The sequence below is a fragment of the Planococcus citri genome, chromosome 4 (genome assembly GCF_950023065.1).
Source record: "Planococcus citri chromosome 4, ihPlaCitr1.1, whole genome shotgun sequence".
NCBI lineage: Eukaryota > Metazoa > Arthropoda > Insecta > Hemiptera > Pseudococcidae > Planococcus > Planococcus citri.
Window position 1 is genome coordinate 20329000 of NC_088680.1, and position 27849 is coordinate 20356848.

A 27849-nucleotide genomic window follows, 5' to 3' on the forward strand; every position below is an offset into this window, starting at 1 on the left:
GTAAATTCAACTTGGTAAATATTGACCATTTATCTACCTATCTGTCTTTCTTCATACGCGACGACAACAATATCCTATAGATAATTTAGAAAGCATGTTTCTTTTATATATTATTCTTGGCACGATTGAAAATGGGAAACAAAATTCTCTAAATTTTTTTCTTCTCTTGTACGTCTCTGTCTCGGTGCAGAGTGTACAGATTCACAGCCAGACGTTCGGTTCGGTTACAGTTCAATGATTCTGTATAATATTGAATCTATATTGGTATAAGTATAGGTACTCGTATTTAATCGCGAGTAATTAATCATCACCGTGTACACCTTATACAACAACTTGGATATGGTCGACGGATTTGATAACACATAGCAGTAAATTTCAGACGTATTTTAAAACGTATAAATACCATTCAAGGACGAAATATCGATTCAATGTGACGTTCTAGGTTAGTAGCGTCTTCCTTTCCATATAGCACCTCATCACCTACAACAACAAGGGTCAACTCCAAAAAAGATTCCGGGTTTGCAGTTTGTATACCTATCTCACGAACTAGAGAGAAGATCGAATTTTAAACACCATTCAAAGCGCATGTTCAGTTTCACTAGAGTTGGAGAAAAAAAGAGAAAAAACCACGTGCGTTTGTTTTAGCTAAATTACGTATGATTTTGCAATGTGTTTTTCGAAAACCATACATACGATAACACATGGGTTATGATGGGTTAATGGTTGATTAGTTGGGCTATGGGAGGGAGCGAGGGGGCAGAGATACTGTGTGATGATAGGTCTTCGTCGGGGGCGATTTAATTTCACCTTCTGTGATGTTTACGAAATGAAACCATATCGTATCGTTTTAATTAGACAATTGAAAAGGCAGTACAGACAGACGTAGGCGTCTAACGTTATTTCCTCTCTAGTTAATTGAATCATTATTACTCATCGTGGTGTGAAGAAGGAAATTCATTTGAAAATATTACTCGTTGTTTGTTTTTGGTTATCGATAAAGAGAATGTGGCTATTTGTAAAATGAAGATATCGTTTAGGAAATAGCGATTTACACTCGAATTTTAGCGAGTATTTTGCGTTCGTCAAGTACTCGTAGGTAGGTACACATGTTGACCTCATTAATTACTCATTCATTTTTCGATTTCGAGGTTAAAAAAATGGTAGTGAGGGATCAAGAACATGAAAATTCAAGTTTTTTCGATGTTTGTTTCCAATGCAGTGTTTTTTTTTTCATGAGTTGATAGCTTCGGGATTGAAAAAAAATCCAAAATCACTCATTCTTGCAGCAAATGACTCGAAATTGTATCAATCTCCCAGAATCACCCCCTCTCTCTCCTGAATCGATGGGTTCTTTTATTCAAAACGATCTGAAACCTCCAACAAAACTAGAGTTTTTCTTCCAGCAAACTAAAATATTGTTTCAGAAATCGTTACAATCAAGTTCACGTTTCCTGGAGGCTCCAGATTGGTTTGACAGTGTGGTTGCAATTAATTCAGGCGGTAGATTTTAGAGCATAGAGGAAACTTCAAGTGATTCTCTAGAGAAATGGGCTCGTGGATTTTTTAAAGGTAAATACATGATTTCTAACTTCTGAAAAGAATATTCAAGTCACTCTTTCCTTGCATTAACGATTCACCTTCTTTAATCAACCCAAGGTACTGAATTTGAGACAAAAATACATTTTCAGCTACCGAAATTGATTTTAGTGCTTTCTGGAGCAATTCCGACGCGCTGGAGAAAAGCCAAATTTTGCTGGAGGCTCCAGATCAGCTCTAAAATAACTGAAATTCAAGTCAAAAGGCTGACTTTAGCCAATGAGCCGATTTTCAGTTTTATATCTCAAGAAAAATTGCATGATGTACAAAATAAATGGACTAACAAGAGAACACCTCGAGGTGTTTGCATACAATTAGAACTGTGCCACGATTTTTGGATAGGGCACGATCTGAACCTTCCATAATCAAAATTTCAGCTGACCAAATAGATTTTTCGATTTTAGATGAATTTTTGAAAACTAAAAAATTGACCATTTTTGAACAATACGTGCTCTTTTTTTAAAAATGAAGCGAATTAGTCCCGAAAGTAATATCATCCCCCTGAACAAAATTCCATTATTTTCACATCCTTTGGAGAAATTTTGAAATTCTGGAGAAGCCTGAAATCGCGCCGCTGGAGGCTCTAGAATGGCTCGAAATTATAAAATCCGGATTTAGAGGACTTTTTCTTTTTTCATTTTTTTTTATATACTGATAAGGAAACCTCTTGAGGTGTCCGCCTCTGATTTGAACGGGTCCGCGATTTTTGGAAAGAGCATGTTCTAAAACCCCCAAATCCAAATTTTCAGCTGCCCAAGTTCATTTTTCGATTTTTGGCGAATTTTTGAAAATCCAAAATTGACTATTTTGGTGATTTATGCTTTTTTTAAAAAGTACGTACTTGATCAGTAAAAATGTTCAAAATCAATCCTAAAACTGATATTAACCCCCCCCCCTCAATCCAAATTTCGCCATTTCCAGGCATTCTGGAGCCTCCAGCGCTATTTTAAAAATTCTCCAGAAGGTGTGAATATGAAGTTGGGCAGCTAAAAATCGAGTTGTGTGTTATACTCGATCTGTTTAACAAGTTTATCCACATTTGAGTAGTTTTTGGGAGGGACACCTCAAGAGTGGTTTTTTGACCATCTATTTTCAAAACTGGTTAAAAAAAACTCTAAAACCTACTCAAATATGGATAAACTTGTTAAACAGATCGAGCATAACACACAACTCGATTTTTAGCTGCCCAACTTCATATTCACACATTCTGGAGCAAATTCAAAATTCTGGAGAAATTGTAAAATAGCGCTGCAGGCTCCAGAATGGCTGGGAATGGCGAAATTTGGATGGGGGGGGGGGTTAATATCAGTTTTAGGATTGATTTTGAACATGTTACTGATCAAGTACGTACTTTTTAAAAAAAAGCATAAATCACCAAAATAGTCAATTTTGGATTTTCAAAAATTCGCCAAAAATCGAAAAATGAACTTGGGCAGCTGAAAATTTGGATTTGGTGGTTTTAGAACATGCTCTTTCCAAAAATCGCGGTCCCGTTCAAATCGGAGGCGGACACCTCAGGAGGTTCCCTTGCGAGCAGTTTTGAAAATTAAAAATTGACCATTTTCGAAAAATTTAAGTTTTTTTCTTAAAAATATTTATTCAAAAAAAATGATGTGAATTAGTCCCAAAAGTAATTATCTCCCTCCGAACAAAATTTCATTATTTTCACATCCTTTGGAGACATTTTGAAATTCTGGAGAAATCTGAAATCGCGCTGGAGGCTCCAGAATGGCTCGAAATGGTGAAATCCAGATTCGGAAGATTGATTTTAAACAAAATACAGTCATTCGTGTAAATTCCAAACATTTTTCTACATGCTTGGAATTTCGTTCCTTATGAAAACCTTGATCAAAAAACCCCATTCGAGGTGTCCGCCAGGAAATTGGCCTCAAATGTGGATAAACTCTTTAAATAGGTGTAAAATAATTGCCACAACTTGGTTTTTAGCTGCCCAAATTGATTTATGGTTATGGTCAAATATCATCCATAGTTGAGAAAGGAGCGATTAAGTGAGTTAGAATTTGTTTTGTGTCAATTTTAGTCAATAAAATGACAATAAATTTCAAAATTTGAAGGGAAGAGGGATCAGTGCAAATTTATTCCAAAAATCCAGTCTGTGGTGAACCACAGGCTTCAAAATATCGCCTTTCAAGCTGTATAACCAGAAATGCAGCGAGCTCATTTTTCTGAAGGGTGATTTGTCAAAGAAATTTAAAGGACCCGAAAATTACATAGGAAGGGGGAAGGGGATTTCAAATTTCCCGAGAAAAATCATGACTAATTAGAACTTATGAAATTATAAGCTCGTTATAACATGTAGTTCAAAATTCAACAACACCAGAAGCACTTCGCTAAATTTAGTGAAAAAATGGCGAGTAGGTACTTTGCATTATCAAAAAGTCAGCACCATAATCAAAAATCTAATTACAGAAATATCTAATCAATAACCTTGAATTAAAATGTTCAAAGAAACAGTTTTCCATGAAAATTATGAGCATTTTTCGCAAAAAAAAAATAACCACCTCATTGAGTCTTTATCATATTCTCCAAATTAAATCTCGCCAAAATACCGAATTTTCGAGGAGAAATAAATTACGTAACGCAGGAAATGTTCTTCGTATTTTGAAATTTTTCATAAGGAAAACTCGACTCGAGTTATTATAATCTTTCAAGAAAAAAATAATTCATCATCTTGCCACAGTACAATGTTTGCGACCAACGTTGATAAATTTTTCAAATTCATCTCGTTAAATAACCATGTACGAGGGTGAATTTTTTAGAATAATTTTCATATTTTAAGACGCTCCTTTTTCGTGAAATTCTCGTTTAAACAATTTTTAAGAAGAAAAAACAAGTTTTCTCAACGAAAAAAAAATCATCCGAACAGACCTCGAGTGAAATACATTTTCTCCATCATTTTAGGTATAACCATGATATACTTGAAACATGAATCAAAAAAATAATGCAAGATGAAGAAAAAAATGAGCCTATGTCTCTCCTCCCCTCTAATGAAATTAACGTCAATAAATTAGGAATAATTGTGTTCACGAAAAAGTTGATTGGTTCCCATTTTTTATTTTATCCCATCACTCCATTCCACTCACTCATACCACCCCAGCCCCAAACTTTCTTTTAACATTTTCAAAACAACAAAAAAACGTTGTTAAATGATGCAAAATTTAAAAATTTACATTCTATTAGATCATTTCATTAAGCATTTCATTTTTTAATTTTCCAAAAAACTGACGTAAAAAATAAATTAATTTAGGTACCTATTTTTTTTTAAATTTTTTTATATGAACGACAAGGGTAATGTAGCATTTATGAATTTTCCTTTGAATCAAATTCAAATTGTGGGTACTTCATAAAGTTTTTCAACCAATAAAATTTCAAAAAATACATTTTTTAAACGACGCGAATTCGAAGTTCGTACCGTATTCGATTTTAGGTAGGTACCGTACCTAGACCTATTTATTTCCGCAGATTTTCTAGGGGCTTTATCATTGAATAAAATACATATCATTCACGAATAAATTCTACCTCATTATGATTGCAATAATAATAAAAAAAAAACACTCCACGTTTTGATTAATTTTCAACATTGAACCAATGTCCAGAGGGCAACAATTTTTGAAAACGATTTCGATATAATAGCCGATAGAAAATATTACCAACTCATCAGCCGAAAAAAAACTCCACGTCAGAATTCATCTTCAACATAAACCAGCCCAAAAATTAAAAAAAAAAAAAACAACACTCAAAAACTCACCCTTATTTTATCATACGTCGTAGTCAGCTCCAAATGATGTATAAAAGGATTGAGGATATCATTAGAAGCGACCATATCTGTAGTCAGCAAAAGCTTATCACTCATATTCGCAGCTTTTCAAGTTTTCAGCTTCAGCAGCACGACACCATAATAATAATTACGTAAAAGTGGTAAAATTTCGCGAACCATGTAACCGAAAACTTTCACCGGTGTTGGGCCGTAGACAAATGACGACATTAGCAGCGCGTGCTCCGTCTCAAAATCTGACTGCATTCTGAGCCCTAACGGAACGTTCGCTAAACACTGTAACACACAATTCGACCCACCCCACCAATGAAAAACACTATTGTTATAGGTATAAGTATTCGACGAATACATCAACACACCGGCGTGTCGACATTGACGAAAAAAAAAACACCTATATCTACGTACCTATGGCTATGGCTATGGGAAAGGAAAGGAACACTGTGAGAGAACCAGTAGCTATAACCATAACAATAATAAATAATACTCGATCGCAAAATTGTATCATTTTCGTATCAACACTTTCTTCGCAGTTCATTGATCTTCATCGTTCCGGACTCCGGCGTGAATAGTGAATACAAACGCGGCTAAATTAATCTTCTGGTGCCTTTTTTTATCAATTAAACTGTGGGTAATAGATAATAGGTACTTGGTTATTAACGCAGTTTATGAACTTCATGTAAGGTACACGAATGTACGTACGATTCGGTCGTATAAATAATGAAGGTTATTATGAGGTGTTATCGTTTTACCTAATTTAATACATACATGCGTATGCGTAATAATCCTCACGATTCTATCGGCGTTCTTGATGCTGATGGTGAACGATAGGCTGGTGATGGTTTTTGTTTGTATTGTACTTTCCGCATATCTGATACCGGAGCTTTTGTGTTTGTCTGGTTCCCACATCTTGATCTTGGAACAGATAATTCGATTGTTCACGATCGAGAATATCGTAAAAATTGTACGCAAGGTTTCCATAGAGTTGAGAGGTGTGAGCTAAAAAAGGAAGGAAGAAAATGGTGATAATGTTGTTGAAACAAACGATGACATGATGGCTGAGAACTGAGAAGATTTATGACCACTTACCTCAAAAAAGTGGAGATATTTCGAAGATGTTTTTGTCCTATGATAAAAAAACAGAACATATTATTATGCTTAAAATACAATGGACATTGGACACTTGCTAATTGCTTCATTGATGAGATGAATTCTTTGAAAATCGACGAACACCCACGTGGTTGCTGAAGTATCATTTAAGATGCATTTGCTTCAACTTGATAAATCACAATAATACCTACTTGCTTATTTCTTCGTCTATCTTCTTATATTGTTCAAAAGTAAAATTGTTCGTAAAATACTACAAAAAATGAGTGGAATTTCACCAAATCTTCGTGAAAAAATTGAAAATTTAGATTAGATTAGATTTTGATTAGATAATAGTCTGTCCTTGCCAAATCCCCTCCCCTCCATTTTAATTTGTAAACAATTGAAAAAATGTCAATTCGGTTGTAAAGGTTGCCTATGTAACAATTCCGAAGGGGTTAGAACAATTTTATTTAAAATATAATATTTTTAATTATTAAAGATGAAAGATGGAAGGAAATGAAAAATGTCTGAAGGAAAATGAAAGAATTTGTTGGAGATCAAGGTCAAGGATTCAGGACTGAGGGATACTTCTGATCGTTGATCCTCTATCGTAGCAAGTCTGGATTTTATTTTCTTTATTTTCACTTTAAGCCCGAATAATTCCTAATTGAGAAAAAACTAAAAAGTATGAGGAGATATGAGATTTAGGATTGGATAGTACGATGAGAGAATGAGACGAGAGGGCATTTGTTGTGTTGAGGAGTAAGAAATCTTAAATACGCTGGGAAAAAAAGCAGAAGAAAACGTACGTAATACGTATAGGTACTGATTGCCTTTCTTTAAAAAGCGATATCATGATTTCGTAGAATCTTGTCGAATTACCTGTCTTGTATACTCATGTACCTATGAAAAAGTCTCATGATAATTCAGTAAAATGAATTTTATGATCAGAAGTAATTCCTCAAAACAGTAAAAATAGTTGAAGCCTGAAACTTCATTTCATTATCTTGCCTCATCGGAATGTCACATTACCCAATGCTCAGATCTGTAAATTAAAAAAAAAACAAAATTGAGTTATTCCCTTCACGTTCAAAATACATCCTACCTATTTCATAAATTCTTCGCACAATTTTTCTAGTAGGTAACATGAAAGAAAAAAATTCCAACTCACCAACTCATCTTGGCAAAGTATCGAGAAACTAATTTATTACGCCATCAAAGCATTTATTGTTCAATTGTACAGTAATTATGTACTTAATATCAAGCACCTATTCCAAATTCTAATTAGCAAACGCAATTCATTTAGGAATTAGGAATCACTGAACCATACCAGCGGACAATTCTGACAAAAGTTTCCCTTTCATCGTAGTATGTTTTGAATTTCGACTGTTTGCTTTTAGTATAAGAGAGGCTCGTGTAGAGAAATCGAGCAGCTTTTATGGTAATAGGAAAACGTGTTTATATTTAATAATAATTTCAATTCGTACGTAGTTCGATTCAATATGAAAATCACGTTCCTATACACAATTGATTAATAACATATCCACCCTTAACCCGGAAAGGTATTGTTACACACGAGCGGATCGAGCAAACAAGCATGCAATGACGTATCGAATCGAGTATGATTAATTATCTCCATCATCTACCTACGCATATATTTAGCTTTATATTAAAAGTAAACAAACAATGCCAAAGGTCTAATGGTAAGCCGAACGTTTTCCACGAGCTTTTGTGTTTTCAATCAACAACAGGGTCATTGATAGAAAAAATAACATTTTTACATTCAAAGAAGCCTATCAAAATCGATACACAGGGATTCCACGATGAACAACGAATTTATAAATAACAACGACATAACCAAAGTTTAAAATAATTTAATGGTAAATTTTACATAAAAACGTGAAAAATACTCGATACAAAAGAATTAAAAATAGAATTTTTTCAAAAAAAAAATGGACGGAACGACAGTATGTACCAGTCATTAAGAGCAAGGAAAAAAAATGAAACGTAAGAATGAAAGATTGTCAGATTCGAGGTAAATACTTAATAATAGGAAATTCTAGTCCAGTAAGAAGTATTAATTGATATCCTTCGTAATAGGTACATAATCATAATCACAATATAATTAAAATTAATCGTCTCACTAACTAACGTATTTTCTTTGATATGTCTACCTAACACTTTTCATTTTGTTCAAAGATCACTGGCGGAAGAAAAAAAAATCCGTTAAAATCTAGAGTCATATTACGACTAGACCCTATAAGAAAAAACCTATTCTACATAATACTGAGAAAAATAGTCGGAACGACTTAAAATTAAATTACCCGTGTTAAAATACATAAATTAAATGAGAAAATTGAGTGAAAATTTTAGTAAAATCCGTTTCTATCGTGACGGGGATACATTTGCATAATTAGGCTACGGTTTTCCTTCCTTTTATCCCAGCTGTAACGAGATTCCTGTGGGAAAAATGTTGACAAAATTAAATTGAATATTTAATAATAAATTGATATCGAATAATGTATAATCGACGCGAGTTAAATTACCTTGTATAAGTAATTAGTTCCAATGGCATGAAAGAATAGTGAAAAGAACAAGCTGTAGTATGCCCAAGAAAGATGATTGAACATAGGATTCAATAACCAATCACGACGCCAGCAATTCCACGGGAAAATAATGATCATCATGAAAAGACAAAAGTCTGCGGAAGAAAATATTTTTACAATTATATGTTGATAATTTTCAAGTTTTATGTACTTTTGGTCTTGGTAAATATTAAAAATTTACTTGTCACAGCGGATGCGATGCAAGATCCAGTAATCAGTAAATACTCGTGACGTAGTATAAATTCCAACGGATATCTCGTTACAACTCCGGCCAACACTAGTTGAGCTCCCAACGTACAAATCAAGCCAATAGTGATGAAGAATTCCAACGCCAACAACCAGCCTATAAAATTAACAATTAGTTGCGAAAAATGGTAGTACAAACATTGATACAAAAAATGATTTTTAATTACCTGGCAACAGCCATTCTCGAATTACGTAGTATTCGTCGCTTAATACACCTCTACATCCATCGAATACTTTATCGAATTGATAAGCTGGATACCGGAAATTACTAAAACAGTATTCCCAAACACCCATATTCTTGAAAGTGCTGAAAGATTCATCGTACGAAGAGATCCAATACGGACTGAAACAATTGAGTAAACAAATTAGCGGTACTCCAGAGAGAGAGAGAAATCAAACAATGTAATATACATACCTGAAGAATGATACCATTAGAAAAAGACCACCGATGTAGACCAGTAATCCGCCTTTAACTACTCGATCTAAAGTACAAGAAATATCAAAAGTTGAGAGAGTAAGTTCATGATATTTGAACAGAGTAGAACAGAGTAGAACAGAGTTAGGATGAAGGATGATGGAGATGATGGAGAATTGTGTGAATCATCAAAATAAATACGTAATGTATTTTTACCTGAAGCTTTGGGGTACTCTATGCTGGTATCTCTCGACATCTTCGGATAGTATTATCACCTTTTTATATCATGGAATAACTTTCAATGAATCTATAAAGCGACAGGTAGCAGGACGATGTTAATTATTCTACACTTCACAGGTTTATCAACACCTGATAGAAATAAAAATAAAAACAAGATTTTCAAGACCACGCCTGTGAATCAATGTCGCCATAATATAGAGCGTAAAAATTTGTGAAACAAAAAGAATTTAATAATTTTGGAATTTTTTTTTCTCGAGTTAAAATTTAAAAAGTTTACTTTACAATATTTTTATTCAAATTATTTCAAGTTCTTGACTTGTTAAAATTAAAAAAGTTCGAAAAAATGAAAAAAAAAAAATACGAAAATGAAAAAAAATTAGCCAATACTTTTAAAAAAGTTTTTCAAATGGCTACGCTGATTATTTATTTTTCTTATCAAAACGTAAATTTTTTATCAAATATTTCAAAATTCAAACTTTTTATGAAAAAAATCCGGTTTGAGACTTTTGAAAAACATTTTTAATTCTTAAATTGAAAACGATTGCACCTCATAAAGTTCCGTACCATCATCTGCTTTATTACTTGCTGAAACGTGTGCAATTATATCACCTCCTGTCTGAATATTTCGATTTTCGAGTAAGTTGTGCTTGTACCCGAGTTGTACCTCGCCGGATATCAACAAATTTTCGTTTTAAAACGTATTTCATCTATTTCAGATCTGAATCACATTCCAAATGGGCCAACTCAAAGAAAATAAGATTTTGAAATCCATAGCTTCCTATTTGAATGTTCAAAACAACGCCGAATTGGAAGAAGTAATTAAAAGAAAGGTAGCTTTTTGCTTACGTTTTTTGTGAGACTACTATGTTGATGTAATCTATTTAACGAACCATATTTCCCCCCTTAAAGGATACAATCATCGACGATGATAAAAGTGGTTTAATATGGACAGTATTGTATTTAACCAAAAAGAAGCGTTCCAGTTTATTGGGTAAAAGTTACGAAGATGAAATAGTTGTCAGGCAATGGTTAGAATATGCTTCAACTCATCTTAGTTTCATCAGTTCGTTAAGTTCCAACGATATTCAATCCATATTGAAGGTAATTATTTTCAGTACTCATCAATTAGTTAATCCTAGTTTGAGAGAGTAAAGCAAACACTTTTGATTATTTCAGGAAATCAATGCAGTTTTATCGGATAAAGTTTACTTGTTATCGAATACAATGACTATTGCTGATGTAGTCCTTTATTACATGCTGTATCCAGTTATGGTGAGTTTTCAAAGTTCAGCTTTTCTATTATTCGAATGATAATTTTAATAACTTGATTTTTATTGTTTCACTTGCTGCAGTCGAAACTTTCGTTATACGATAAAGAATGCTATATTCACCTCTCTCGATGGTTCAATCACGTGCAGCAAGATAAACGAATAAGGCAATCTAATTCATTGCTACTTTTCAGTCGAACTTTACTCTATCACTAGCTTCCTGGAGAAGTATTTTTATACGATTTGGAAAATCTCAGTTCATCATCTGTATTATTTATGTTTTACGAACCAGTAAGTAATGAAAAAATATGCAAAAAATTTGTTTAAATAGCCATCGTGTATTTGTAAAATATTCGCAGAAATAGATAATTTTCTAATCATGACGAATTAGTAATAATTATTGTAACCCCAGCCATATCCCGTACCTCCATAAGGAATACCACCGTATCCTACACCACCAGCATACCCATAAGGGAAGTATCTGGTCGAGTAACTGTTCACAAATGGAAATGGGTAATGGACGAATGGCATCGGCAACTGGTGGTAGATCGATTCAGCGCCTTTCATTTTTTCTCCTTTTTTATCGCTTTTCTGTTTGGCTTTTTCTTTTTCGGATTTTTTGTCGGAAGCGAGAACTGAAGCAACGATGAGTACGAATAACAAAGCGACGAAGAATTTCATGGCTGTAAAATTATAAATCGCTGCATTAATTCGAACGAAAAATGGTGCCAAACTGAGTATTGAAAAAAAATTACAAAGTTTTGTGAAATCAAATGAAAATTAAAATCGATGTGAAAAAGTGAGACAACTTGTACCGATTGAAAAGTAAACGCGAGTAAATGTGCTACCAAAGAACATTTTAGGTGAATTTAAAAAAAAATACATGAGAAATTTAATTAAATGTAAATCTTCTTACCTGGTATCGTTGTTTTAAATGAATTGATGACTTTAGATGAAATCAAAAGTAACTACTGATCGATTTTGTTTTTTCGTCAACTATTCATATTGAAAATATTTCACAAACCCCACCCTGATTGAAAGAGGGCATGCGTTTATTCAATTACACGCCAATTATCGAATCAACGAAGGATGATTTTTCCCTTGGCCACGACATTGGAACATCTGTTACAGATTTGCAGTTAGTTACTGTTCCGAAACATTTAATTGAATCATCGATAATTTATTGAGTGGTAGATTCGTACTTACGAAATAATTGATTACGTGATTTGGTTTTAGAGCACCATTGTTTTTATCTTAAAATTATGATACTTGGAATATTTCGTAGATCATTTATTTCATAGAAAAAAAATTGTCAAAAATTTTAGGCAACTGTGAAACAAGAATGTAAATTTGTAAGTTGAAGATATAAGACTCAGTTTAGATGTTTATTTGTCTTATGGTCAAAGAGTCTATAATTATGAACTTGAGATTTCGGTACCTGTATCTAATTAATTTCAAGGTGTTTATTTGGCATATTTGACATGGTAAAGATGCTACATGAATGTACCATTGCGTTCAAAATCTGTAACAATTTCACGCAGTTTATCTAAATCTTTCGGCTTGAATTATTTGTAAAAGAATTATTTAAATCTGTTGCTGAATTGAAATTTTCGTTTTTTTAAAATCTAACCGTAAGAAAAGTGTGCACATAATTCGATTCAAAAAATGTATTTTATTTTCACAAAGTATAAACAATTATTTTAGGTACTTATTCAAAATTACAAAAAAAATGGTAACATAGGTTCTTCTATTTTGAACTTTTCTATTCAAAGCAACGAACCACACTAAGATGAAGGGGAATCAACATTAACATGGAAAATTTGTTTACAACCAATCGTCGCTTTTACTGAATCAGCATTGACGGATTGTACTCGATCTGGCAAATTTGGCATTTCGATCCACGTATTCAAACCAACGTCATATTTTTCGTTCTTCATAAATGATCTACTATCCAATGTGTAGATGAATCCATTATTATGAATCAATTTGTGTCTTGCTCTGCCATCATTCATGGGTTTTAGATCAGTTCTCCATTGACCCGCTGTCACGTCGAAAATACTGAACGTATTGTGTAAAGTACCGCTGTGGTCGGAGCCGGAAACAACAATTTTTCCATCAAAAGCGCAAACGGCTGAATTTTCATGTTGAAATGGTTTAGGAAATGCCGTGTAATTTCTAGTTGTACTTTTAGTACGAGTATCAATTTGCGCAATATATCTTTCATCAGAATTGTTGGTACAGTCTTTACATCCAATAACATATAAACCATGATCCAAAGATGTGAGAGCAAACCAATTTGAACAATTCTGCAGAGCTGCTTTGATATTACGCGCAAAACTATTACCAAATCCGAATCCTAACGTTGAGTACTGCCACCGGCCAAGTTCACAATTGTAAATCCAAATGTTCGTATCAGAGAGTACATAGAATAGATAAATATTATTTTCCACCGCTATCATTTCGAAATTACAGTTCTCGCTGTGGCAAGGAAAATTATTTGGTGTTTTCAATGTTACTTCAACGCTGTCTTCTGCGTAATAAGAAAAACGACATTTTTTTTTTAGACAATCCCATTCAAAACAATAAATCTTCGTTCCGATGGTACATATTCTTCTAAACGAAGAATCTTCAGGTCGAAAGTTCAATAATGTATACGTATCAAATGAGTCATTCAGCTTCAATGTTCCCCATCCTTTGGCTCCACTTTTAACATCGACACCGTGCAGATAGACATTTAAATTCATATCGCAGTTTGATTGAAGTTTATCGTCAGAATTTTCATCATTGTTATCTTCACTACTCGAGAATGATTTTCCACTGTTGAAAACCAATTCCGCGATCAGAGACGTCGCAAGGGCTCTGCTCGTAAATTTAGGAGTTTGAACGAGTACTTTGATATCCGTCGCACTGGTGTGACTATTTTTACACCATTTTATAATTGTCGCGAAAAGGTCATCATCGGTGAAACTAGAAGTAGAACTGACCTTTGACAATACTTCCCTTACAGCTTCGAATGGGAGATTCAGAAAACTGTCTGTCTTTCCCCAGTGTAAGAAATCGGCTGCTATCCCCTCAACACAATAATCGTACAACTTTTGAAGTTCGATGGTTTTAGCAAACAAACAGGTTTCGATTAAGTAATGTATATGAGTCGCATTCATCATAATACTGTCCACACATGCGTTGAAGATCACGTCCATTTGGAATAAATGGCTAGCTTTCAATACAAAATGCACATTTTCTGGAAGCAAACGAATTCGGGAGGTGTAAACGGCGTACAAAATGATTTCCATTGTTTCTGCGCCAATTTCTTGAATGGAAATGGTGTTCGAACTGCTTTCCTTGAAATTTCCATTGAACATCGTTCGAAAATATGGAGACCAAGCCATTAAAATAAGACGATGACAAGGAAATAAAGTACCATCGATATCCAGGGTGACGTCGCAAAAGAGATTCTGTTCTCTGAATTCATTCATAATGAAGACATTATTCTCGTGAACGTCTAGTTTTATTTCTTCGGATAAGGATAATGTTGCCATTTTTTCCCTTTAGAATTTGATATCATGAAACACGTTCAGACCGAATCAGCACTGAAAGAAAAAAAACTGATGTTAACAAAGGTTATATCCCATCCAGAAAAAATCCAAATTCAATGAACATTGAACGCGTTAGGTAATACCTAAGATGGTATTCCAGTGAAATTTGACAAAACCAAGCAAGAAGCATGTAGGTGCTAGGTACGTAGGTACCTAATTGAGTCTTTACTATCTAGATGTGTTCTTTTTACACGGATTTTGGCAGATTTTCGAGAACGAGAATCTGGATTTTGGGGTTGTTTAAAACCTCATTTTAACACCTTTTAGATTTTATTCATTATGTACAAACTTACAAAATCTTAAAAAGAGCAGATTCTCGTGGATTCTATGTAAATCTGCCAAAAATCCGCGTAAAAAGAAAACGACATTTGACTCCGACTGAGTAATTAGTTTTCTAGATTAGATATTCATACTCACGGTATATTTTGCTCGACAATTTAGTATTTCGTAAGTTGTGAGTACGATATTGATTAATACACTGAATGGATTAGGTATTCATGCAACAAATTTTCTCAAAATCGCTTATAGATAGAACTTATAGAACTCAACTAAAACTCAACTCAACTCAACTCAACTCAACTCAAGAATAACAGAAGCAGAACTGAGAATACTGAACAATGAACATGAAGAACTGAACTGAAGTCTGCTGTCTGAAACACGCCAATGACGCCATACGTTGAAATGTAGACTGTGTGTGTGTGTGTGTGTGTGAGAGAGATTGGTGTGTGATGATGCGTGCGTATGTTTGTGCGGATAAGATTATCGATGGATGAAGGATTATTTTGAAAGGTCGATGTCCTAGGTACTGTATTTAATGAGTCAGCGTTTCAGCATTCAGCTACCGATATCAGATATGGTGTTTATCGCAGATATGCAGCGAAAACAGCAAAACAAATGGCCAGTAAGTATAGACCGTTTGATCAGAATTTGTGTTGAATTAAACCTACAATATGTACTTGGAAACGAAATTCAAGTACATTTTCTTACACGTGATAACGGTGGATAATGGAATAAGTTAATTACAATTTACTGTAGATATCCCATATAAGTACATATATAGGCAGGTGCTCACTGTGCTGGGAAAAAAATTTGGTCACGATGTTGCGAATCGAGTGGAAATTTGGCGAGGATTAAGGTTTTTCGGGACGGCGAATTCATTTTCAGTGTAAGATTTACGCTATAACGCTTATTCTTTCTAATTCTAATCAGAATCGTCCACTTTTTGAGTCAAAAATTGATTTCAAAAAGTGAATTTTCCATGTTTACTTACTGCTTAAGTTCGCATCACGGAGCACGAAAATTAAATCAAAATGGAGGTTCACTTCGCGGTTTTTGAGAAAATGTAATTTTTTGCGAAAAAATCGTCCGGTTTTATTGCAGGCCAGACCGAGGCTCAAAATGCAAACCGGATTCGGACTTGGTGACCTCTAACGGGCTTGAATTAGTCGGAAAACACCTTTTACCTGATCGATTTTTTGAGAATCAAAAAAGGTCAGAACTGTCAGAAGTGCCAAAAAGTTTAGGTACGTACTTAGGTATGCATTTTTGGAAAAAATTTTTGGTCACGAATCGAGTTGAAATTTGAGCTGGTGGGATTCTCGAGACCGACGAAACGGCGAATTCATTTCCGGTGTCAGATTTTTATCAGACAGCATTCTTCGTTCAGAAATGACCTACATATTTTGATTTTTGAGGCTCAAAAATTGGTCAAAAAAAAGCTATAAATTTTGCGTTTTTCATGATAATTTCTGACTAATTCGAGATCGCTGAGCACGAATGAAGTCTAAATGGAGCCTTGTTTCGTAATTTTCGAGAAAATGCAATTTTTCGGGAAACACCTTTTACTTGTTTTTTTTTCAGGAATCAATAAAATTCAAAAAAATTAAAACAATGGGATTAGATGAAACAGTTTTTTACTCAATATTTCATAATAATGCAGAACAGCATATGTGAGGGCGCATACGGAAAGGGACCTAACGACCAAAAAAAAAAAAAGTTCTCTGAAATTGTTGTAGGAACTCTGTAAAGGGTTTCTACAACAATTTCAGAGAACTTTTTTTTTTTTTTTTGGTCGTTAGGTCCCTTTCCGTATGCGCCCTCACATATAAAAGAACTTTAATATAACATTTAGCGGTTTGTAAATTACATTATAATGCAGATATGTCTGCGTACCAATCTCAACAAAAATGAAAAAAAGACACAAGATTGCGCATTGAGTTGTGAGTTGTGGGTAAAGAGTGAAATCAAAACGAAAAAATTCGGACTATTTGACACAAACACAAAACTGAAGTAACCTAATGTATAACTCAGTCGAATTCGAATTCTAATAATTGAAAGATGAAACAAATAAACAAATACATACCTCTCCGTACGTTCGTTCATTATTATTATTGGATCGGTTTTCCATTATTGATTCACACATCGAAAATATCAAAATATATTAATATATGTACCTTAAGACGTACCAAAGTGGAAAAAAAGCTTGAATTATTTGAAAGAGAATTATTTAAATATGTTGAATTGAAATTTTCATTTTCTAAAAAGCTAAATCATGGGAAAATAAACACCTAATTTGATTTAAAAAAACGTTTTTTATTTTCTCAAAGTATAAACAATATTATTTTAATCAAAATTACCAAAAAAAAGTAACATAGGTATGTACATCGATTTTGAACTTTCCTATTCAGACAAAGCAACGAACCACGCTAAGATGAAGGGGAATCAACATTAACATGGAATATTTGTTTACAGCCAATCGTAGCGTTTACTGAATCAGAATTAACGAATTGTACACGATTTGGTAAACTTGGCATTTCGATCCACGTATTCAAACCAACGTCGTATTTTTCGTTCTTCGTAAATGGACTACTATCCAATGTATAGATGAACCCATCATGATGAATCAATTTGTGTCTTGCTCTGCCATCATTCATGGGTTTTAGATCAGTTCTCCATTGACCAGCTGTCACGTCAAAAATACTGAAAGTATTGCGCAAAATGCCGCCGTGGTCGGAGCCGGAAATAGCTATTTTTCCATCAAATGCGCAGACGGCTGCATTTTCATGTTGAAACGGTTTGGGGAATGTCACGTAATTCCTGGTTGTACTGTCAGTACGAGTATCGATTTTTGCAATATATCTTTCATCAGAATACCCGGTATGGCCTTTACATCCAATAACATATATAACATGATCCAAAGACGCGAGAGCAGACCATTTTGAATAATTCTGCAGAGCTGGTTCGGTACAACGATTTGTGAAAACTCTGAAATTTTGGCACTGCCAAGAGTTCACTTCACAATTGTAAACCCAAATGTCAGTATTAGTGAGTGGATAAAATAGATAAATATTGTTCTCTACCGCCATCATTTCGAAATTACAGCTCCCGTCGTGGCAAGCAAAATTTGCTGGTGTTTGCAATGTTACTCTAGCGTTGTCTTCAGAGTAACAATAAAAACCACAGTTTCCTTTCAGCCGATCCCATTCTAAACAATAAATCTTCGTTCCGATAAGACATATTCTTCTGAATGAATAATCTTCAGGTCGAAAGTTCAATAGTGTATACTTATCAAATGAGTTATTCAGCTTCAATGTTCCCCATCCTTTGGCTCCACTTTTAACATCGACACCGTGCAAATAGACATTAAAATTCATATCGCAATTTGATTGAAGTTTATCGTCGGCATTTTCATTTTTACATTCACTATTCAAGAATGAACTGCCACAGCTGAGAACCAATTCCGCCAGCAGAGATGCCGCAAGGGCTTTGTTATTAAATTTAGGAGTTTGTACGAGTACTTTGATATCCCTTGCACTGGCGTGATTATTTTTACACCATTTGATAATCGTCGCAAGAAAGTCATCATCGGAGAAACTATAATATGCAGAATCGACCTTTGACAATACATCCTTCACTGTGTCAAATGTGAGATGTAGAAAACTGTCAGTCTTTCCCCAGTGTAAGAAATCGACTGCTATCCCCTCAACACAACAATTGTACAACTTTTGAAGTTCGATGGTTTTAGCAAACAAACAGGTTTCGATCAAGTAATGAATATGAGTCGCATTCATCATAATACTGTTCACACATGCGTTGAAGATAACGTCCATTTGGAATAAATGACTCGCTTTCAGTATAAAGTACACATTTTCTGGAAGAAAATTAATTCGGGAGGTGTAAACAGCGTACAAAATTATTTCCATTGTTTTTGCGCCAATTTCTTGAATGGAAATGGTGTTTGTACTGCTTTCCTTGAAATTTCCATTGAACATTGTTCGAAAATAAGGAGACCAGGCCATCAAAATAAGACGATGACAAGGGAACAACGTACCATCGATATCCAGGGTTACGTCGCAGAAGAGATTCTGTTCTCTGAATTCATTCATGGTAATGAAAACATTATTACGATGAACATCTAGTTTTGTTTCTCCGGATAATGCCATTTTTTTCTTCAAAATTCAAAATAACGGAACAGCATTCAGACTGAATCACTGAAAGAAAAAAAAACTAATGTACCTAATACAGAGGTATACTGACAAAGTAAGCAAGAGCATGAGAAGCATGTAACTGGTAAATATAGTCTTTCTCTTTACTCATTGACTTCGACTTCACTATAGTGTTCTAGATTACTTACGATATATTTTGGAAGTTGAAAGTGTTGAAACAATACGACATCGATTATTACACTGAATGTATAAACAAATTATCTCAAAGTCGCTTCAGATGAATTCACTCAATCGACTCGATTCTCTCGTTAGTCGTTTTATTTTATCTAACCAAACCAAACACTCACCTTTACTGAATGACTCATATCTTTGGAATGACTGAAAGTAAAAGTTGAAACACGTGATAACGGTGATATGATGGAATGAGTTAATTTATCCTATATAGGCGAATGCGGATTGGAGGCCTATTACCATTGATTTTTAATTTTAACCAAAAATCAATGCTATTACCTACTAATACTTTTTTCAGAAAAAAAATATGATCGCAATGTCGCGAATCGAGTGGAAATTTGGGCAACATAGGTTTTTCGGGACGACAAATTCATTTGCGGTGTCACATGAACGCCATAGCTCTTCGTTTGTATCAAAACCATCCACTTTTTAAGCCCAAAATTGATCCAAAAAATTGTTTTCAAAAGTGAATTTTTCATGATGTTTTCTCTTTAGAGCATAATATACTCGTAGCTATATGCTGTAAGGTTTTCTCACTTATATGAGGTCACTGAGCACGAAAATGACGTCCAAATTGAGCGTCGCTTCTCGTTTTTTGAGAAAATGCAATTTTTTGCAAAATAAAATCGTCCCCTTTCGTTGATTTTCAAACCGCATTTCTCTTTCAGAAATAACCCATTTTGAAGCTCAAGAATTGCCTAATTGGTCCAAAAAAGCTATAAATGTTGCGTTTTTCATGATAATTTCTGACTAATTCGAGATCGCTGAGCACGAATTATGAAGTCCAAATGGAGCCTCGCTTCGTAATTTTCGAGAAAATGCAATTTTTACGCGAAAAAATCGTCAGTTCTCGATTAAAGAGGGAACGGTATTCAAAACACATATCGAATTCCGACTTGGTGACCGCGAATTAGTCGGGAAACGCCTTTTACTCTTTTTTTTCAGGAATCAATAAAATTTAAAAAAAAAAACAATGGGATTAGATAAAACAGTTTTTTACTCAATATTTCATAATAATGCAGAACAGCATAAATACATACATATAAAGGAACATGAATATAACATTTACTGTCTAAAATTACATTATAATGCAGGGATGTCTGCGTACCGATCGCAACAAAAATGAAAAAAAGACACAAGATTACATATTGAGTTGAGGGTAAAGAGTGAAATAAAAACGAAAAAATTCAAATTATTTGGCACAAATACACATTATTCAATCTTAAACTGAAACTAACCTAATATAGTAACTCAGTCGAATACTAATACTTGAATGATGAAACAAATCAACAAATTCATATTATTATTGGATCGAAAATTAAAAATATCAAGATATTAATATAGGTACCTCAAGACGCACCAAATTAGAAAAAAAATAAAAGAAAAAACGCTTAATAAAATTCATAATACTGTATGTACTTGATACCGAACTATGTATTTTGATAAAAGACTAATCACAAAGTGGTAAGGACATCAGCACATATGCAATACATCCTCAAAAGCAACTATCACATTAACACCATCAGCATCAACACACTGCGCTCGTTTTGGCAGATTTGGGATTTCGATCCATGTATCCGACTTCACATCGTACTTCTCGTTCTTGATAAATGGGCTGTTTTTCACAGCATAGATGAATCCATCATGATAAAACAATTTGTGATTCGCTCTGCCATCATTCATAGGCTTCAGATCAGTTCTCCATTCTCTGGTTGTCACATCGAAAATAGTAAAAGTATTATGTAAAATATCATCATAGTTGGAGCCTGATATAGCTATTTTTCCATCGAATGCGCAAGCAGCAGCATTTTCATATTGAAATGGATTCGGGAAAGCTATGAGATCTCTGACCCCAGAACGCGTATCGATAGTTAAAATATACGTTTCCTTAGACTCGGATGAAGAATATTTGCATCCGATTACGTATAAAACATGACCTAACGATGCAAGGCCAAACGAATGTACATATCCGTCGAGAGCTAAATCGTTCTGCCATACATTCCACTTACAGTCATAAACCCAAATCGGAGAATCAATTTCATCATAGGTCAGGTAAATCATATCCTCTACCGCTGTCATTTCGATGTCAGCAGGAATCAGGCAATCGTTATGATCAATTGATATAGGAAGATCAGGCACAGCCAATTCTGTTCTACTATCGTTTTCAAAACAAGAAAACACGAATTCTTCAACAAAATAATTCCATTCCATACAGTAAATTTTTGTTCCAATTGAGCACATTTTTCTGTATGAGTGATCTGTTGCTTGAAATTTTGATAGCGCATATTTATCAAATGACTCATTCAGCCTCAATGTTCCCCATCCACTGGCTCCCGTTTTAACATCAACAGCATTTAAATACACATTTAATTTCCAATCATAAGTCGACTGAATCGAGTTTTCTGCACCTTCATTGTGATTTTCAGTTATAATGAATGTACTTCCGGCAGCAACGATTAATTCAGCGAAGGCAGATGCTCCGACAATTTTACAGCTCAATTTTGTAGCTTGCAGTAGAACACTAGCCTCCCTGGAAGTTGCGGAGTTGTGTTGACACCATTTGCAGATTATTGCGATTACATTATCATCACTGTGAGTTGAAGTCGAATGGTCTTCCGATAATACATGCTTCAGTACGTCAAATGGAAGAAGTAGAAAACTGTCAGTTTTGCCCCAATGCAAAAAGGCGGATGCAATTTCCCGAATGCATGTTTTTAGTAAGTTTTTACGTGCGACAGCTTTAGCGAATAAACATGTTTCAATTAGGTAATGAATATGGGAAACGTTTCCCATGATATAGTTTGCACATGCGTCGAAGACCGCGTCGAATTGGAGCAAATGACTGGCTTTCAAAACAAAAAACACATTTTTGTGACGTAAATAAATTTGAGCTGTATAGATTGCGTGCAGAATAATATCCATAATCTCGGGGTCAATATCTTGAATTGGAACGACTTTACAGCTACCTTCTCTGAAATTTCCGTTGAGCATGGCTTTGAAATAAGGCGACGAGGCCATCAAAATAAGACGATGGCAAGGGAACAAAGTACCTTCGATATCTAGGGTAACGTCGCAGAAAAGATTCTGTTCTCGGAATTCGTTCATGGTTTTGAAAACTGTACTTTGGTGAACATCCAGTTCAATTTCTTGGATCGAATCTGAAAAAGGTTTCCATGTTAGAAATATTTGCATGTATCTACATATTCAGTACTGAAACCGGAGATGAATTAGAATTACTAATAGATCTTACCACCCATGCTTCCAAATTTTTAATGTTGAAACGAAGTTTGAACTGCAAGCAATGCAAGATGAAAACAATCAGTAACCGGTGTTTCGGCTTGACTTCTTTTACATAAGCTTACTGATTTACCTGTCGGATTATGGGTTAATATATTTTCAAACTTATCTTGAAATTTCAAAAAAATTACAAAGTACAACATAATTTTTCTCCTTTGAATAACAAATTGAAGTGATAAGAAAATAAAAAATGATAGTGGAATGAACAAGTTAATTTGTCCAATAAAAGTGGATGCAGTATTGTGTTGATTTTTTTTAATTTATTTTTTTCAATAATAAATTCGCTGCGAATGATTTTTCATTTTTTTAATGGAAAGCTCTCGAAATATTGCGAAGGGCAAATTTTGATTATAAGGACCCCAAATTTGGGGAGAGGAACGTGCTAAAAACTAAAAAGTAAACTCAATATATAATTTCTTCCAATAAAGTAGTTCCAATTTCCAAATAATCTCATTTTGAACCCAATTCGAAGTTCCAACCGATTTGGTTCCTTACAGTGGCAGAAATGCCCCAAGAACCATATTTTCGACATTTTTGAGCTTTTCCCCCCAACTTTTTGAAAAAAAAAAAAGGAAAAACAATATTACAACACCATTATCGTGAAAATTTGAACCATTTTGCACTGTAGCGGAGGGGAATGAACTTCACAAAAACCAAAATTCGCTATTTCGCGTTCTTGTGAATCGATCATTGACGATTTCAATTTTGAAAAAATGTTTTGATCTTTCATGTTGTGTATCTTGTAGTTTATTTTAAAATGTGTCTTACACGGGTTTTGGCAGATATTGAATCCACGAGAATCTGCTAAGGTAGGTAGTAGATTTTGAAAGTGAATTTTGGACTTGGTTGGTGTACACCAATCTAAAAAGTGTTTGAAAAAGGAGATGTTAAAAAAACATCCAAAATTCAGATTTAGATTATCGAAAATCTGCCAAAATCCGTGTACATAGAACACAATATCGGTTATAATTTTTGCTTGATAGTTTTGTCGGTGTATTCGACGACGAAGTATCGCGATTGTCTTTCGTTTTTTTCACGAATACAAATTCGTATTTACGGCGAACCGAATATGCAATTTATTCTACATCTCTTTTCAAATCAAATTCATTTTAACGGTGAACTAGATCGGCAACTTATTTTACCTACGTGATTTCTACATGCTTTTTATGGAGGATTTTGTTATTCTCCAAAATGGATGAAACTTACCCAGATTTTTTTTTTTCGTTAGTCCTTTCCAATTAATTCATGATCGACATACAAAATTCGAAATTGTATTAGGCTGTATTTTGTGGACGGTAGGGAGTCGACAATTTCAAAAATCAAGGTAAAATGCGTCACAAATACGTACGTTGAATTTTTTGTAAACGTGAATCAATGTGCATTTTAAATTAAATTTCAATCAGAAACTCATTATAGTGAAATTAGATTGTTTTCAGAGCATTTTACGGAAGAAAAATTTCAGATTCAATTCAGATAAAAAACTCAGGGGCTTTTTCAGAATTTGAAGAAACATTTCGAAAAAACATTGAAAATGCTCATTTTAAAATTTCAGGTGTTTCGTTTTTTTTTTGTTTTTTGCAAAATGCGCACGAAACATTGTCCCTTATTTGGCGATTTAACAAACATGGAAAAGAAAAACCGATACCAGACATAGACTTCCAAATTAGGTATTATTTTAATGATTTTTTTTTTTTGAATAATTCAAGAATTTTAATTCTTTTTTTGTAGTGCAAACTGCAAAACAAATGGGCATTATGTGTGTAGACCATTTTATCAGAACCAGAAGTGTGTTGAATTAACCTATACTTAGAAATGAAATTCAAATACATTTTCTTACACGTTATAATGGTGGATAACGAAATGAGTTAATTATTTGTCCCATAGGCAGGTGCTCACTGTACTGAAAAAAATTTGGTCGCGATGTCGCGAAACGAGTGGAAATTTGGCAAGGAAGGTTTTTCAGGACGGCGAATTCATTTTTAGTGTCAGATTTACGCTATAGCGCTTATTTGTTCTAATTCTAATCAGAATCGTCCACTTTTTGAGTCCAAAAAATTGATTTCAAAAAGTGAATTTTTCATGTTTTCTTACTGATTTCAGTTCGCATCGCTATTTAAAATCTAAATCATGAGAAAATAAACACCTAATTCGATTCAAAAAATGTTTTTTATTTTCTGAAAGTAGAAACAAGTGTTTTATTAAAAATTACCAAAAAAAAAGTAACATAGGTACTTCCAGTTTGAACTTTTCTATTCAGAAAAAGCAAACGAACCACACTAAGATGAAGGGGAATTAACATCAACATGGAATATTTGTTTACAACCAATCGTTGCTTTTACTGAATCAGCATTAATGAATTGTACACGATTTGGCAAACTTGGCATTTCGATCCACGTATTCAAACCAACGTCGTATTTTTCGTTCTTCGTAAATGGACTACTATCCAATGTATAGATGAATCCATCATGATGAATCAATTTGTGTCTTGCTCTGCCATCATTCATGGGTTTTACATCAGTTCTCCATTTACCAGCTGTCACGTCAAAAATACTAAAAGTATTGCGCAAAATGCCGCCGTGGTCGGAGCCGGAAATAGCTATTTTTCCATCAAATGCGCAAACGGCTGCATTTTCATGTTGAAATGGTTTAGGGAATGTCGTGTAATGTCTGACTGTAGATTTAGTTCGAGTATCGATTCGTGCATATATCTTTCTCTTTCATCACGAACATGGTTACGGTTTTCAGATCCAATAACATATAAAACATGATCCAAAGACGTGAGAGCAAACCATTTTGAATGAGACTGCAGAGCTGCTTCGTCACAACGATTTCTGTTAACTCTGAACGTTTGATACTGCCACGAGTTCACTTCACAATTGTAAACCCAAATGTCAGCATCAGAGAGTGGATAAAATAGATGAATATTGCACTCCACCGCTATCATTTCGAAATTACAGCTCCCGCTGTGGCAAGTAAAATTTGCTGGTGTTTGCAATATTACTCTAGCGTTGTCTTCGGAGTAACAAGAAAAACAACATTTTCTTTTCAGACGATCCCATTCTAAACAATAGATCTTCGTTCCGATAAGACATATTCTTCTGAATGAAGAATCTTCAGGTTGAAAGTTCAATAGCGTATACGTTTCAAATGAGTCATTTAGTTTCAACGTTCCCCATCCTTTGGCTCCACTTTTAACATCGACACCGTGCAAATAGACATTTAAATTCATATCGCAGTTTGATTGGAAATTTTCGTCGGAACTCTCATTGTTATCTTCATCACTACTCGAAAATGAACTTCCGCAATTGAGAACCAATTCCGCGATCACAGACGTCGCAAAGGCTCTGCTAGTAAATTTAGGAGTTTGAACGAGTACTTTGATATCCACTGCATTGGCGTGATTATTGTTACACCATTTGATAATCGTTGCGAGAAAGTCATTATCGGTAAAACAAGAAGTAGAAGCGACATTTGACAATACTTGCTTTACAGCTTCGAATGGGAGATCCAGAAAACGGTCAGTCTTTCCCCAGTGAAAGAAACCGGCTGCTATCCCCTTAATACAAGTATCATACAAGTTTTTAAGTTCGATGGTTTTAGCAAAGAAACAGGTTTCGATTAAGTAATGTATATGAGTCGCATTATTCATAATACAGTCCACACATGCGTTGAAGATCACGTCCATTTGGAATAAATGACTAGCTTTCATTACAAAATACACATTTTCTGGAAGCAAACGAATGCGGAAGGTGTAAATGGCGTGCAAAATGATTCTCATTGTTTCGGCGTCAATTTCTCGAATGGAAACGGTGTTCAAATTGCTTTCCTTGAAATTGCCATTGAACATTGCTCGAAAATAAGGCGACCAGGCCGTTAAAATAAGACGATGGCAAGGAAACAAAGTGTCATCGATATCGAGGGTTACATCGCAATAGAGATTCTGTTCTCTGAATTCATTCATAGTAATGAAAACATGATTGTGGGGAACATCAAGTTTGGTTTCTTCGAATAATGTGACCATATTTTTCTTCTTCAAAATTGAAAATAACGAAACAGCATTCAGACTGAGAATCACTGAAAGAAAAAAAAATATGTAATACAAAAGGTATCCTATGTAGGATAAATCTATGAACACGTTAAGCATACGAGTATTCGAACCTAGAACGCGGAGTGGCTGAACTCTAGCGGTGAAATCGAAAAGGCATGAAAAGGTGAACAACAAACCTCCGATACGTGATAATAATTTTATTATCACTGATAACTACTGATGAATGTTAAAAAATAAAGTAAATCTATAATCGGAACCATTTATTTCTGAATGAAACAATGTTGTGATTGGTTGTCGACGTTTGTTGTTCACCTTTTCGTTACCTACTCAACAATATGCACACTAGCACTCCATACCTATTCTATGTCCCAATACTCCTATGGAACATGACAAAATAAGCAAGAGCAATGTAACTGGTATTTATAGTCTTTCTAGCTCTTCAAAGTTTTATCATTGACTTTGACTTCTTAGTTTTCTAGATTACTTACGATATATTTTGATCGACAATTTGGTATTTCTGAAGTTGAAATAGTACGGCATCAATTAATACACTGATACTGAATGATTATCATCAAACTTTCTCAAAATCGCTTACATGAATCCACTCAATCGACTCGATTGTCATATTTTTTCAAACCAAACACTGAAACTACTGATACCTGAAACACGTGATAGGTAACGGTGATAATGGAAAGAGTTAATTTATCACATATTGGCGGGTGCGGTAGTTTAGTGCACGAAAATGACGTTCAAATTATATTTTGCAAAAAAATCGTCCGTTTTTGTTGAACGAGGGACCCAGGCCCGAAATGCACATGGATGACATGGAATTTGGACTTGTATAGTGATTGGTGATCTCGAATCGGCTTGAATCAGTCTTAAAACACCTTTTACCTAATCAATTTTCTTGTGATCAAAAAAATCAAAAATGCAAAGAGGTTTATGCACTATTTTGGGGGAAAAAAATTTTGATCGCGAA

At 34.3% G+C, this 27849-nt stretch overlaps 7 protein-coding genes across 10 annotated transcripts in view; 1 reads left to right on the plus strand and 6 right to left on the minus strand.

Moving 5' to 3' along the window:
* The window catches only part of LPCAT (lysophosphatidylcholine acyltransferase), a 34673-nt gene extending 28606 nt beyond the window's left edge, over positions 1–6067 (minus strand). Inside the window, exons 1-2 of one of the 2 annotated variants that reach the window (XM_065363155.1) lie at positions 5798–6067; positions 5366–5668 (exon numbers count right to left, since the gene is read on the minus strand). In XM_065363155.1, the coding sequence (XP_065219227.1) occupies positions 5366–5470 (105 nt within the window). In that variant the 5' untranslated portion in view covers positions 5471–5668; positions 5798–6067. Of the gene's footprint in view, positions 1–5365; positions 5739–5797 lie in introns of those variants that run through there. The other variant, XM_065363156.1, reaches the window with a different exon arrangement.
* The window catches only part of AIMP3 (aaRS-interacting multifunctional protein 3), a 41113-nt gene extending 29477 nt beyond the window's left edge, over positions 1–11636 (plus strand). Inside the window, exons 1-5 of one of the 2 annotated variants that reach the window (XM_065363158.1) lie at positions 10411–10621; positions 10702–10815; positions 10895–11086; positions 11162–11257; positions 11338–11636. In XM_065363158.1, the coding sequence (XP_065219230.1) occupies positions 10720–10815; positions 10895–11086; positions 11162–11257; positions 11338–11469 (516 nt within the window). In that variant the 5' untranslated portion in view covers positions 10411–10621; positions 10702–10719 and the 3' untranslated portion in view covers positions 11470–11636. Of the gene's footprint in view, positions 1–10410; positions 10622–10701; positions 10816–10894; positions 11087–11161; positions 11258–11337 lie in introns of those variants that run through there. The other variant, XM_065363159.1, reaches the window with a different exon arrangement.
* Positions 8337–10138, minus strand: LOC135844801 (uncharacterized). Its single transcript, XM_065363157.1, has 6 exons — positions 9962–10138; positions 9746–9812; positions 9498–9673; positions 9266–9427; positions 9025–9179; positions 8337–8937 (listed from the first exon to the last, which is right to left on the minus strand). The coding sequence occupies exons 1-6, from the start codon at positions 9999–10001 to the stop codon at positions 8848–8850; spliced, it is 690 nt and encodes a 229-aa protein (XP_065219229.1). The 5' UTR covers positions 10002–10138; the 3' UTR covers positions 8337–8847.
* Positions 11637–12905: 1269 nt separating the features above from the next.
* Positions 12906–15536, minus strand: LOC135844035 (kelch-like protein 40a). The gene is made up of 2 exons (XM_065362119.1): positions 15267–15536; positions 12906–14843 (listed from the first exon to the last, which is right to left on the minus strand). Exon 2 carries the CDS (start codon positions 14790–14792, stop codon positions 13038–13040), a length of 1755 nt encoding a protein of 584 aa, XP_065218191.1. The 5' UTR covers positions 14793–14843; positions 15267–15536; the 3' UTR covers positions 12906–13037.
* Positions 15537–17420: 1884 nt separating this feature from the next.
* LOC135844171 (kelch-like protein 7) lies at positions 17421–19659 on the minus strand. The gene is made up of 2 exons (XM_065362309.1): positions 19483–19659; positions 17421–19339 (listed from the first exon to the last, which is right to left on the minus strand). The coding sequence occupies exon 2, from the start codon at positions 19289–19291 to the stop codon at positions 17555–17557; it is 1737 nt and encodes a 578-aa protein (XP_065218381.1). The 5' UTR covers positions 19292–19339; positions 19483–19659; the 3' UTR covers positions 17421–17554.
* An 845-nt stretch (positions 19660–20504) lies between these two features.
* Positions 20505–22979, minus strand: LOC135843943 (kelch-like protein 40). Its single transcript, XM_065362013.1, has 2 exons — positions 22776–22979; positions 20505–22683 (listed from the first exon to the last, which is right to left on the minus strand). Exons 1-2 carry the CDS (start codon positions 22780–22782, stop codon positions 20999–21001), a joined length of 1692 nt encoding a protein of 563 aa, XP_065218085.1. The 5' UTR covers positions 22783–22979; the 3' UTR covers positions 20505–20998.
* Positions 22980–25027: 2048 nt separating this feature from the next.
* Positions 25028–27573, minus strand: LOC135844225 (uncharacterized). Of its 2 annotated transcripts, none has more exons than XM_065362374.1 (2): positions 27359–27573; positions 25028–26896 (listed from the first exon to the last, which is right to left on the minus strand). In XM_065362374.1, the coding sequence occupies exons 1-2, from the start codon at positions 27408–27410 to the stop codon at positions 25419–25421; spliced, it is 1530 nt and encodes a 509-aa protein (XP_065218446.1). In that variant the 5' UTR covers positions 27411–27573; the 3' UTR covers positions 25028–25418. The 2 variants fall into 2 exon arrangements, with proteins under 2 accessions (XP_065218446.1, XP_065218447.1); XM_065362375.1 differs by lacking the exon at positions 27359–27573 and adding an exon at positions 26981–27207.
* Positions 27574–27849: the final 276 nt, after the last annotated feature.

What these genes read in the sequence shown, in the direction of transcription:
- LOC135844801 (XM_065363157.1), bottom strand. Translation starts at nt 10,001, where the DNA reads ATGTCGAGAGATACCAGCATAGAGTACCCCAAAGCTTCAG. An exon ending in CTAATGGTATCATTCTTCAG is followed by an intron (nt 9,674 to 9,745) that starts GTATGTATATTA and finishes CAATTGTTTCAG; the next exon opens with TCCGTATTGGATCTCTTCGT. An exon ending in GAACTAATTACTTATACAAG is followed by an intron (nt 8,938 to 9,024) that starts GTAATTTAACTC and finishes TTTTTCCCACAG; the next exon opens with GAATCTCGTTACAGCTGGGA.
- LOC135844035 (XM_065362119.1), bottom strand. Translation starts at nt 14,792, where the DNA reads ATGGCAACATTATCCTTATCCGAAGAAATAAAACTAGACGTTCACGAG.
- LOC135844171 (XM_065362309.1), bottom strand. Translation starts at nt 19,291, where the DNA reads ATGGCATTATCCGGAGAAACAAAACTAGATGTTCATCGTAATAATGTT.
- LOC135844225 (XM_065362374.1), bottom strand. Translation starts at nt 27,410, where the DNA reads ATGCCGTACTATTTCAACTTCAGAAATACCAAATTGTCGATCAAAATA. An exon ending in ATTGTCGATCAAAATATATC is followed by an intron (nt 26,897 to 27,358) that starts GTAAGTAATCTA and finishes TTTTTCTTTCAG; the next exon opens with TGATTCTCAGTCTGAATGCT.